Source organism: Acanthochromis polyacanthus, chromosome 10, assembly GCF_021347895.1.
Source record: "Acanthochromis polyacanthus isolate Apoly-LR-REF ecotype Palm Island chromosome 10, KAUST_Apoly_ChrSc, whole genome shotgun sequence".
Classification (NCBI taxonomy): domain Eukaryota; kingdom Metazoa; phylum Chordata; class Actinopteri; family Pomacentridae; genus Acanthochromis; species Acanthochromis polyacanthus.
Genome location: NC_067122.1, coordinates 12895530 through 12909324, shown reverse-complemented (window position 1 = coordinate 12909324; position 13795 = coordinate 12895530). Strand labels below are relative to the sequence as shown.

The following is a 13795-nucleotide window of genomic DNA, read 5'->3' as shown; positions in this document are numbered from 1 at the left end:
GGCCTTTAAAAGGACCGCTCATAATGGGCTGTGTTTCAGTTACTATTTCATGTAAATGAGACCAACCTTATTGGGAAGCTGGCGATATTTAGATGCAGTATGAGAGAAGAAGTGAAACAAGCACATATGAAAAGCAGCATGGAAACGCACAAACCCACCCAGTCCTCCTTTAATGGTTTCAAATCAGTCTTCAAGTTTCCGTCATCTCTGAAAGTTCCTCAAGATTACAATCTCCACAGAGCTCTAGCCTGTGGGCACATGATCAAAGTTAACGGTAACGTTTGCCACAAAACGTGCTGAAACTAAGGATTTTCCTATTGTCACGGTGATATTGTAATCTAAAGCAAAAGTAATCCACTGCATCTTCAGTTCCTCTGATGTTGGAAATGCAAGAGTTGAGTCTTGCAGGCAACAGCAGAACATTCGGTGTGCTTTGCTCATGGCTGAGACATTTCATAGTTTGCAGAAACAGTTTGAGAGCAAATGCACCTGGTGAACTGAGGGGCGGCTACTCATTCTGAATGGCTCATTTGGAAACAGAAGGCAGTGAGGGGGAGGGAATATACAAACTGAGCTAGACAACTATTGGTTCATTAACTGGAAAGTAGCAGCTTGTAAATCTGTGAGGCTATCGAGTTGTTAGGCGCCCGAGAAATGGCAGGAGTAAACTTCTTTATATATAAATGGCTTTAAATTTCCACTTTCAAATTTGCAACAGTAAAGAAAACATGATGAAAATAGATTTTTACCATATGAACCCTTCATTTCACCCTTGGTCAAATAATGAAGCAAAATCTATGCTACAGGTATCTACTCATTCAATTTAATTCTTTGTATTAGCTTCAGATTCATTGTTTGACAAAGCCCACTGCGAATGAGCACAGCTTCACTTATGCCAAAATGTATTTCCCCTTATATAAACAACCTCCTAACACATACATAATTTAAGAGTTTGAGTTTAAATTGCGCCACAACAGTGACAGAGGAAAACCTGCACCATTTGTACTGACAGAGCGATTTTGCATTACACTAATGATATGACTGTAGGATACCAGGCTTTCAGAGATGCAGCGGGACATCTGACAAGAGACAACTCGTTACTCGTAAATAAATTAAAATGTGCCACTAAAAGGGCTGCATGTTTTCACGCATTTGCACAATTTTCTCCTCACAAAACACATTTACATAAATTACTTTGAGGGATGCCTTAACGCAGTTGGCACTTCAAGTTAGTGATTTCAAAATTAAATCAAGATGAAATTGAGATGATTTTTCTCCATTGGGTGGCCATCTTCCCTGAAAACTTCTGAAACTATCATTTTCATAAATCATCTTAATAAACTGTATTTTTCGCACAACTGTGGGTTGTGTTGTTTTGATTGCAGTTTCTAGAAAAAAAAAAGGGTCACTTCTTAATTTCCATAATGTTCAAGCGTCAGTTAAACATGATTGTTCGGACAGAATTACACATTAATTTATTATTAATAAACACTGAATGTATTCTATACATCATAAAAGGCACAGATTTTTTTGTTCTACATGTTTTTTGTAATGACCACTGCTGATTTTTATTCAAGCTTCATACACGTCTGCTGTACACATTGTCTAAATTTCATAAATTATGTAAAATTCCTAACATTAGGTCCATCATTTGTGCAGTTACTAGTTATTTGTTTGACAATCTTCTATGATACATTAGCCAGTCATACTTTAGCGCGGTCAGTGAATTAAAATCAAATTAAATGTTATTAAGTCGTGAACTCGTCCTGTGAAGAAAATATTAACAGTCGATTAGGGCTGTGTTAATGTGGAGTATTAATCTAGTCCAATTAGTAAGAAAGTAGAGAACACGGAACAACAACTCTCTGTCTTAAGGGTCCCCTTCTTTCTATTACTTACAAAGCAATTAATTAGTCAGTATTTCTTTAATTCCTTAATTAGAAAGTCCTCCTTTAATTTGACACATTACCAGGCAACCCAGCACTTACTCAAATGACTTTAATTATAGCACACACTCACATAAACACACGTGCAAATGCATCCTCCCCTCCATGTGTCCTTTCGTGCCTGACATGGTCCGAGCTCGTGTGAGAGAACTGAAGGTGTGTTCCAGTTGTGATTGGCAGGTGGTGTTGGCACGGTAACAGACAGTCCGGCACACACACAATCTCAGCAGAGCACTTTCCTGCTGCAGCTGCCTGACCTCCAAACAGGCCCGACAACCAGAGCCCCAGGACATGGCAAGGTAATCGAAAACAACAAAGACCGAACTAAGCTACCCCCCACCAAATAAAAGGATTATGCAACAATTCCCATCACAGTTATTTGATGTTGCTAGAAGAAGAGGAAGGGGAATCACGGGGTAAGAAATCTAGCTGTTGTATCAAAGCTCTCCGGTGTGAAAGGAGGCATTCTCGACTTAAGGTTACAGGCACTCGCATTTCGAATTTGACATGGCTGAGGGCAAAATGGCGAGTGCGACACCACGGAGTAATCCAGCAGCAGAAGTAGTTGTTGTCAGTACCTGGAGGCAAGCTGGCTCTCTTCCTCTTCTTGCTGTTCTCAGCAGTGTTTTCCAAAGGAGGACACTCAGTGACCAGCGGTCCACTAGAACTGTTGAACTGGAGAGGGTCGTTGTTGCTTGCTGGATCAAAGGGCAGAGCGTTGAGTCCTGGAAGACAGATGACACAGAATGGTATGGTAAATGAAATGAAGTAACGGCTCAACCAAGGGAGGAAGCACTTTGAAGCATCAAAGAGAAAAGACAAATCTCACAACAAATCTGTCAGCTGTAGATCATGTAATATGGTAGAAAGGTCCAGAACAGCTACAACAGGTAACAGTTTTCTGATGTTTCCAAGGTCAAGATCCATTTCACATTACTGCAAATAAACATTTATATCTCAATTGCAACTGGGAAGCTCTATTTGCTGATGAGGATCACGTGATAGGATGAAAACCTCAGACAGCACGCAAACCTAGTTTTTGGTGAGATTTCTTTTGGAACAAAAACTACAAAATATATCTGAGTAATTAGATGTGAATAGAAAATAGAGTTGAAAAAAGTAATTACAAATAACAGAAAGATAACAAAAATATAGGCGGTCTTACAGGCAATCTGTGTAACACCAATTATTTTTTGTTCCAGCATCTTAATCTAAGGATTTGCTGCTATCCTTTGTCCAACATTAGAGTTAGGACTCGATATCTGAGTTTTGGACTGCTGGACAGACAAACAAGTGATTACAGACGTCACATTGGGCTGATTGTGCAGTGGGCATTCTGCACTACAAATAACTAATTAGGTAATGGAAAAAAAAATAATGGCACATTAATCCATAGAGAAAATAATCATTGACCTTAATGCAAAGCATTTTAATCTGCACAGAGTGCAGACATCAGGAACTCGTAGATATTTAAAACTAATTTAAAAAGTAAGAATTTCACCCAGCAAAGTCATTTCATTCTGAATCGATATTTGGTGCACGTACCGACACACTTACACATGTTTCCTTCTCTTCAAATAAATGTCAAGTTTAACGAGGTCAAAATCTAACAATAGTCCAAAGAAAATCTAAAAAAACAACAACAACAAAAAAACAAACATATGGTGCACTTACCACCAAGAGTGGTTATATAAAATAAAGTTGTAAAGGATCTAGCGTCCATACCACTTCTGTAAAACCAAAATTTCAGCTGAACTGATGCAGTTTTCATGAAGTACTTTTAAAGTGTAAGAAAAACTGAAGCTCAGATAAACAGTATAATGCGGTGAATTAATCAGACATTGCACTAGAGGAAAGCTTTTTCTGAGCATTTCCATTTGGTCATGTCCTGAATACAAGACAATAAGATACCTGACATCTTTAAAAACAAAAATAAAGTGGAGATTTTCCCTGAGTCCTTATAAATGATACACAACTTGTGTTTTCAGCTTAATGTATCAGCTATTCTGTGCTCTTTAAGGGTTGTATTTGTTTATAATTCAGAGCAGGGTCCTGGAAAGACTCTGTCTACATTCATGAAAAATTCATGACACTTCTTTGTGCTCAGATTTGTTTTTCCCTCCGTGGCACAACAGATCAGAAGCCCCACTTTACTGTGGCTCTATCAGAGGTCTGAAGGACCCTAATCGGTTTGAATCAAACTTAGACAGTACTCTCCACATCAACAACACAATTATTAATAGGCATTTAAAGTGTAGTCTGCCTTTGGTTAAACTCTACTTTTCGTAACAAAAGATGTATACATGATGCTCTAATCCTGCAGGTTTGTAGGAGTATTTTCATTGAGAATAGATGTAGAACTTTATCATCACTTTTCATGACTTCAATCAGTCAAAGGTAAGATTGATTAGTGGCTTAACATGGACTGACATTTGAGGCACTCAGGAAAAAGAAAATGGAGAAATATGGAGGCCCGGTTGGCAGTGACAGGTCGAATGATGCGTTTGATTTAGGTTCAATAATGATTATTAGGCATCAACAAAATTGATAACCAATGCCTGGAACAAATACACATTTGCAGTATCATCAAAATTTTGGTGTCAACATTTAGAATAATATAAACTCCTACATGAAATTTAGCTACAGTGCTTTTATTTATGTTTCACGTAGGTTTAACTAGAAGAGAAATTCAGTGCTGATAGGCTGTAACTCATGACTTTTAAACAAATGAGATGCTGTGGGCAGGATATTGCTCAAGAGTTGTTGTTTTTTTGTTGTTGTTGTTTTTAACTACAGATAAAGACAGATGGCTGCATTAGATCCAAAGCAGCATGTATGTTTTTGGACTGATGCTAATACTGATGTGTGCACAAGATCCTTTTTCCCTCTTACAGAAATCCCCACTCTGTACTTTGCCTGCAAAAGTGGGACAAAGTTTGTCAGAGAAGAGGCTAAGGTCATGCTTACAATCTATGCAACGCAACTTTAAAAATAAAGCCTTAAAATACATTAAATCTGTGCGTGAGAGATTTGTTAGATTTAGGCATGGGGACTGTATTTGCTGCAGTCATTCTAAATAGATCTTCTGTCTGAGCTCTCTCTCTCACACACACACACACACACACACACACACACACACACACACACACACACCACAACAAACACACAGACACATCTTTTCAGTCGAGCTCTACTCAACATCCATCTGTCACACTTCTTTAAAGATGACTGTCAATAGTCAGAGAGAGTGAAATAAACCCATTACTCTGCCAGGGTTAGCCATGTCACCAATAAACTGCTACGGTCTACATTTAAAGAGACAGTCTTTCACTCATGAACGGCGTAAAGAGTTACCAGAAAGAAAGGCGAAGAGAAGTCATGGACAGAGTGGAACAGCGCTGAACAGCTGACAGGGAAATATCACTCAGCTTCAGTGCTTACAGCGTTACTGCAGGTCAAGGTGAAGGAAAGAAGTCCACCTTTGCTCACAGCAGAAGGCTTAACCGAAGATTTCACAGATTTCTATTTGAAGAATGAAAAAGGACTTCAAAAATGGGGTGCAAAGATGACTAGTCTTGTGAAAAACAGATTAATTAAATATGAAGAAATGTGTTGAACTCAAATATGGGACTTCAAAAGTGAAGCAGAGCTACATGACAGACTGCATCCAGAACACTTTATGCGAAATTGAGGGCCTCATTTGGCTTTTAAATGATGGCACTGCTACAATATAAAGCTTGGAGGCAAACTGAGGAAAAGCACTCCACAAATCCAGTCTCATTGAGGCAGGTTTTGGCTGTACATTGTTATTTTATCACACATCAGAAGCTGGGGTTGTCTTGAGTTTGTGCTCTGAACAGTTAGTGTTCAGAACCGGCAATCAGACAGCCACCCACAGCAGAAATCAATGTTGATGTAAAAAAATATGAGTGTGTTTGGTGAGGGGGGAGTAACCCAGCCTGTGACTGTGTGTGAGTGTAAACCCATATATTAGCAATGCCTTTGCTGGGTCATCGCCACTGTCTCTGCTGCTACTCATGTCTGTCGGCTGATGAATGGCGTGTTTAAATTTCAACATCTGGCCAGAGGGAGGAGCGATGTCGTAGAGTATCACTCCCCAGAGGAGGAAGAAAATAAATACCAGGAGGCTGGGTGGAGACAGGAGGAGACTGTGGACAGAGGGGCTGCAGAATAAATTGAGGAAATGAAAACACTAAAGTGAGAGAAACTTTATGGCCTCAAGAAGTCACAGAAGAAATAGGAAATGATTCTGACCTGATCTTACATCAAGGACGGATTAACAATGCGCACCATTAATGGTACAGTGAGCCAGGAAAGAACAGTACCATTAGAATGTGCAGTGAGAGTGTCATTTGGTCATTAAAACACCATTTAGCTGCCTTGGAATTGAAACAAACAACTGCATCTACACTGAATTTCCTGGGTGAAGTGGGGCTAATGTGTGCTGAACATGGCATCCTTACATTATTAAGACAGGTCATTGATGCACTATCAGTGACCAAGATAGTCCTGAACAATTGCATAAACAATAGCTTGATTCTTCTAATCGCACAATACACCTCATCTTATGAATGATCCCGTGCTTTTAGTGGAAATATGAATTATCTGATAACAATGTTAAGTATTATTTTGTATATCTTCAAGATTAATTGTTCAAGTCAGTAAATTAATCTCCGACAGTTGTAAGTTTAATCGAATCATGTTTTAAGTAGCAATGCCAGAAAATTATTGGTTTTGGCTTCCAAATGTCAATATTTACTTTTCTATTGTGTATCTTATGATCGTAATCTTTACTGTGGTTTTACTGGCTCATCATTAGCCCAAAACCCAGACTTTGCCAAATTGTGACACATTTTGACATTTTATGGATTTCAGCAAAAGAATGAAACAACTTAGTTGCAGCTGTGTAATCATTCATTATTCATAAGTTTATCTGACTGTACCGCAGGTTATACTGTAAAAACACACTGGAGCATTTTAAAGTAAGTGAAAACCAAAAAAAATTAAGAAACACTACTTTTGGTAAATGCAATCTAATCTAAAATTCTAAAGTTGCCCTAACTTCTACAAATCATAACAAAAATCAATAATTGCTTAATTCAGTTGCTGGGACTAAAACCACAGTGTAACACCAGGCATCTCCAATGATAAGTAAAAGTCAAATTACTGCTATTTTTATCGCACATTTAAAAACAACAGTGCTTTCTAATTTAGAAATTTAGATTAATAGTACAAATTCACCTGACTAAATATTAAGGTTGAAACCCTACCATATTAAAGAGAAATACCATCCTCTGAGCATGCATTTGGAGACAGTGGAGACAGAGCAGGACCTCCAGCAGCACTAGGCCCAGGAAGGGCTGCAATCTAACTCGACTGCTTGTGGGGGAAGGGTCAAGGGCAGAGACAAAAGACAGTAGAGAAACAAGAGAACAGCAGTCTGTGTAATTACAGAGCGTACATGCAATCGAGTTTGCATGATTATAAAATGAGAGCCATTAAACAATGCCTCTGTAATTTGTTTTCAATAATGACTTTAAGACACCGGCAGCTGTGGGGATTGAACTTGTGATCTTTTAGCTGGGCTTCAACCAGTGTGGCACTGAGCTGTAATCACTGTCTCACCAGCACATTTGTACAATTCTCCTGTACTTCTTAATCCAACTCCTATCAGCTAATTTACCCAACGGTATGGCATGAATAATGCAGAGCAAAAAGTAAAATGTGCATCGGCAAAACACTGTGAGGAAGGGTATTAGTGAGGGGGGTGGAATAAGCGGTGGACTATTAATCTAAGACAGCACTGAGAAACATAGAGCGACCATGTAGACTGCTGCATGCTCATTCATCTGAACAAGGCAAAGGGGCAGATGGTGGCACACTACATTAACATATCACAACCTCAGAAATAAATTAGTTTCTCGGACTGTTCTACTTCATTACTAAACCCTAACTGTCTGTCAACAAACTGCCTTTCAGCTCCAATGATTTCCATCATCAAACAGGCAATGTGGCCGGGCCCATTTACCTAGCAGGACAAAACATGAAACTAGCTTTTCATGCTAAACAGCAAAAACTACACAAGGAGGCTGTGTTGTATAAAAAGATGACACGATGATCCTCAAGCTATGCATGTTTCCGTCTTGTAACTTGAACTACAAGTTCCGTAAATCAAAAATTATGGCTCGTGTCAACCAGCAGCCAAAGAAAGTTGGCAGCTGGTTGTCACCAGAATTTGTCAGAAGAGAAATTAAACAGAGTACAGTACATGTTGTTCAGATGTCTCCCAATTCTGTACTTCATATGGTCAAAGATACAAGAACAGAAAAACAGACAAACAGCAAAACACCTTCACAAACACCATTTCAGCTCTGCAAGGTTGTGAGCTCACAGTTGGATTCACCCGACAGAAATAATGCTGCAAAAAGGAACAGATTTATTCATGATAGTCAAATTTAACTCCAGAGAGAAAAGAGGGAGCAACACTTCCCAGAGCCACTATTTCAGCACAAACACGATGCCAAGTTCCTAGCTTTTGGTCTTTTGTTATTTTTCCTATACAGCACAGATCCATTATGTCTTAACTTCAGTCCCACAAGATCTACGCCCGTGCAGACATCGGTGATTTGTGCAGAGATGATCAACAGCATAGGTGCATGCCAAGAATCCAGTGGGAATAAATAATGAATTTCATCGGAATGGTAGAAGCATTTAGAGAGGCATAACCAGCCTTCTGTAGTTATGAAATTAAACATATGACAAGCAACTTGGGAGGACAGCTTACGATAAATATACAGCACCCCTTTATGCCAAATTGCCACTAAATGTGCAGCAGACCAACTAATGGTAAATCTCAGCTTTTCAAAGTAAAGTCCAAAATGACATCTTCATTTCTCTTACACACGTGGACAAAATTGTTGGTACCCCTCAGTTAAAGAAGGAAAAACCCACAATTCTCACTGAAATCACTTGAAACTCACAAAAGTAACAATAAATAAAAATTTATTGAAAATTAAATAATCAAAATCAGCCATCACTTTTGAATTGTTGATTAACATAATTATTTTAAAAAACAAACTAATGAAATAGGGCTGGACAAAAATGATGGTACCCATAACTTAATATTTTGTTGCACAACCTTTTGAGGCAATCACTGCAATTAAACGATTTCTGTATTTGTCAATGAGCGTTCTGCAGCTGTCAACAGGTATTTTGGCCCACTCCTCATGAGCAAACAGCTCCAGTTGTCTCAGGTTTGATGGGTGTCTTCTCCAAATGGCATGTTTCAGCTCCTTCCACATATGTTCAATGGGATTCAGATCTGGGCTCATAGAAGGCTACTTTAGAATAGTCCAACGCTTTTCTCTCAGCCATTCTTGGGTGTTTTTGGCTGTGTGTTTTGGATCGTTGTCCTGTTGGAAGACCCATGACCTGCGACTGAGACCAAGCTTTCTGACACTAGGCAGCACATTTCTCTCCAGAATGCCTTGATAGTCTTCAGATTTCATCGTACCTTGCACACTTTCAAGACACCCTGTGCCAGATGCAGCAAAGCAGCCCCAAAACATTACTGAGCCTCCTCCATGTTTCACCGTAGGGACAGTGTTCTTTTCTTGGTATGCTTGGTTTTTGAGTCTATGAACATAGAGTTGATGTGCCTTACCAAAAAGCTCCAGTTTGGTCTCATCTGTCCAAAGGGCATTCTCCCAGAAGCTTTGTGGCTTATCAACATGCATTTTTGCAAATTCCAGTCTGGCTTTTTTATGAGTTTTTTTCAGCAGTGGTGTCCTCCTTGGTCGTCTCCCATGAAGTCCACTTTGGCTCAAACAACGACGAATGGTGCGATCTGACACTGATGTACCTTGGCCTTGGAGTTCACCTTTAATTTCTTTGGAGGTTGCTCTGGGCTCTTTGGATACAATTCCAACGATCCGTCTCTTCAATTTGTCATCAATTTTCCTCTTGCGGCCACGTCCAGGGAGGTTGGCTACTGTCCCGTGGGTCTTGAACTTCTGAATAATATGAGCCACTGTTGTCACAGGAACTTCAAGCTGTTTAGAGATGGTCTTATAGCCTTTACCTTTAAGATGTTTGTCTATAATTTTTTTTCGGATGTCCTGGGACAATTCTCTCCTTCGCTTTCTGTTGTCCATGTTCAGTGTGGTACACACCTTTTCACCAAACAGCAGGGTGACTACTTGTCTCCCTTTAAATAGGCAGACTGACTGATTATGAGATTGGAAACACCTGTGATGTCAATTAAATGACACACCTGAGTTAATCATGTCACTCTGGTCAAATAGTTTTCAATCTTTTATAGAGGTACCATCATTTTTGTCCAGGCCTGTTTCATTAGTTTGTTTTTTTAAATAATTATGTTAATCAACAATTCAAAAGTAATGGCTGTTTTTGATTATTTAATTTTCAATAAATTTTTATTTACTGTTACTTTTGTGAGTTTCAAGTGATTTCAGTGAGAATTGTGGGTTTTTCCTTCTTTAACTGAGGGGTACCAACAATTTTGTCCACGTGTGTATATAGCCAAAATAAGAGTCTGTATTGTAGCTACACTTAATAAATGACCTTAAAGACTTTATCGGCTTCAAAAATATGATTAATTTCCTAACCAGGCATGAGTTGTTTTAGCACTAAAATCCATTAGGATCCTTGCTAGCAATGCAAGAGGGTGCAAGTGGTTGTAGTGAAAAAGTCATCAAAGTCTTGCAATAATAGATTTTTTAAAAAAGAATAGAGGTCACAGTTTTCATTACCAAATGGTTACAGAAAGTCCAATGAAGTAATGCAGATCACAAGTCACATTCTGATAACATTCATAATCTTGCTGCACTGCAATTACAGCAAAGCTGGCTGCTGCGGGTCACAGTAATGCGACAGTCACAGGCTATAACTCTGTCCCATTGGGTGGCAGCTGGGACGTCTGCAGAACAGGATCCCAAATTAGGCTTCAGTCACCTGAAAGGTTACTGATGAAACCAAGTCACAAGACCTCCATTAGCTCTCACTAAAATTGTTTCGACACACATCAGACACCATAGTATAATGAGATGTTACTCTATTCATAGCCTTGTGTCTCCATCAGAACAACAGCACACATCCAGGGCCAGGACTGTGGGCACCGGCTCCGAGCTTCCTAAAAAGGTAGCCGACTATGAAGTTATGAGTGCCCTTAGCAGATGCACAAACAAGGTGTCTGACTGATGTGGCTTAACAATGGACAGCAAAGCATGCTAAGCAGCTGTGGTATTCTCAAGAGACTATGAGCCAAGCTTTTCACTTCCTGCGTATTTATAGCAAAGACAAAGAGCAGTTAAAACCATAGACACTTCATAGAAGTTGAGAATATACAATCATTTTATGTGCACTTCATACAAGTTGAGAATACAAGTCCATGAGCAACTGCATTGTCTGGAAGACGCAGCTCGATGTAATAAGTAAAATGAACGGTTGAGAGCGTCCTTCTTTGTTTTGCACCCTCGCATTTCCTAAACAAAAGGGCAAAGCCATAATAATTTGTCACCTGTGCAAGATATAGCAATCAGTGGTACACACTTCAAATTGCAGATCCAACCATGAGCCGCAGCAGCCGAGACTATAACCTACACTTGTTTTTATCACAAATATATTGCCAAGTGATTTCACAAACAAGTTTTCCAATTTTAATGAAAATTTAACTTCACGTTTCAATCTTCACACCACAGGGACCAATTTTCTTCTGTCGGTTTTTAGTGTTGCATTCACAAAGAAGATAATCGCTATGAATACTCTAGGTGTTAATGTAATACATGTTCATGTTTTTGATCGGGAGTGACACGTTTCATCCTGGTAAAACAAAAGCTCTGCGTTCGTTAAATGCAGAGACTATTAAAAACCATGAAGACTGCAGCCTAGACTGGCGAAGCCTCAGCGTCTGTTGCAGCTCACAGTGTGATGGGAGTTAGTGTTGCAGGGAATTGATTATGGTGAATACAGAGGACACAGTGACACTGTTACCCATGGGGTCCTCTACCTACTAGAAGTGGTACAAAATGCCGTTGTTAAGTTGGACTGTTTCCATGGAGACCTGTCAAATCAAGACAGACTGAAGATCTCTGCTGAGTAAACTGTCAGCTCAGTTGTACACACACCAGATGAAGAGGACATCACAGTCAGCACCACATGTACACATAGTAGACACTTCCTCTGCTATATGTGAACCCACTACACAGTCAGCCATCTGACCATTCATATGTTCTCAAATAGTCCAATTACAAAACTTTGTGAAACACGAAACTGACTTTTCTTTGCTCGTATTGTAAACGGTCCATTATATAGAACTTGATGAATTTATGCCTTCTTAAACTGTAGTCTTTTATGAAAATGGCAATGTTTTCATGGGGTCTCTGTTGACATACACAGATCAGCCACAATTTGAAAGAAAAGCATTGACAGGTGAAGTGATCAACATTGATTATCTTGTTACAATTACGGCTGGACCCGAATATCCGATCGGTATGGTATCTCAGTATTTATTGTCAGATACCCTCCGAACGTTACGATCCGATCCGACTATTCATCTGTACCGCCGCCGAATATCCGGAGCCTACAAATTGCCATTCGGGCCAGCACTAGTTACAACGGTATCTGTCAAGGCGTGGGCTGTATTAGACAGAAAGTGAACAGCTAGGTTTTGAAGTTAGTTAGTTAGTGACAGATCTTGCAGAGTGCTCCTGGTATGCGGCATTTTGTACCTACCAAAAGTAGCCCAAGAAAGGAGAGTTGGTAAATGAATGTTGGGAGCGAAGGCTTGCCTGTGCATGTTACTTTGACGTGTTGTACTCTCCTTAACATTAAATGCAGAGCACGTGCAAGCTTCAGTGCAACAGTGTTCCCTGGTGGCAGTGTCCTCTTTAAGCAGATTAATGCACCCTGCCACACTGCAAACATTGTTTAGGAACGATTTGAAGAACATGCCAAGGACTTCACATGTTTACTTGGCCCGTTTAATTCCCCAACATCAATCCGATCAAGCATCTGTGAGATGTGCAGGGAAAGCAAGTCCGATCCATGGCGGAACCATTTCACTACTTACAGGATGTAACAGATCTGCTGCTAATGTCTTGATGCCTGATACCACAGCAGACCTCGGGCGGTTTGTGGAGTCTATGGTTCGATGGGTCAAAGCTGTTTTGGTGGCACAAGAAGGACCTACGCATTAGGCAGGCATCTATAATGTTGTATCTGACCGGTGCCTATACTGACAGACATTTTTCCTCTGGCATTAGTAAAAATTTATGCTTTTTCACATTTTTTTAAATCCTGGATGAGCTGTTTACACATTCTTTGTGGATGTAGCAGCTACAGTCTGCAAAATGAATTAAATATACCGGCAACACAGTTCTACAAGGATCACAGGGAAAGGTGTAAAAGTCCGCTTCAATTAATATTAATATAGCTAAAAAAAGAAATGATCTAAAAACTTTTTGTTTCAGTTCACAAGTCAGAAATTAGACTCAACAATAACTACACTGCGAGTCAGTTTTAGCAGGTAATCGTGTGTGTGGTATCAGAAAAATACAGAGAAGACACCTTTCTGACACAAAAATAGCAAATATCGCATCTCATATTTTTCTTACAGTTATTACAGTGCGTTATTATCCATTAACCAGAGGTAAGAATATCCAGACTTTTCAGCATTTTGCATCTTTAAGTAAATGTCACAGACACCAATCAGGGTTAATATCATGATAAGTACGTAGAAAGAATTATGTTCTTACGGCTGGGAGTTTGGTAAAGGTTAATCTATTCCCTGACGTTGTGATGACATTTTG

General features: G+C 39.5%; 1 protein-coding gene across 7 annotated transcripts in view; it reads right to left on the bottom strand.

Moving 5' to 3' along the window:
• Window positions 1-13795, bottom strand: part of enox2 (ecto-NOX disulfide-thiol exchanger 2) — a 189231-nt gene that overhangs the window by 98930 nt on the left and 76506 nt on the right. For all 7 annotated transcript variants that reach the window (XM_051954617.1, XM_022213922.2, XM_022213930.2 and 4 more), the window contains one exon: window positions 2525-2671. In XM_051954617.1, the coding sequence (XP_051810577.1) occupies window positions 2525-2671 (147 nt within the window). The remainder of the gene's footprint in view (window positions 1-2524; window positions 2672-13795) is intronic.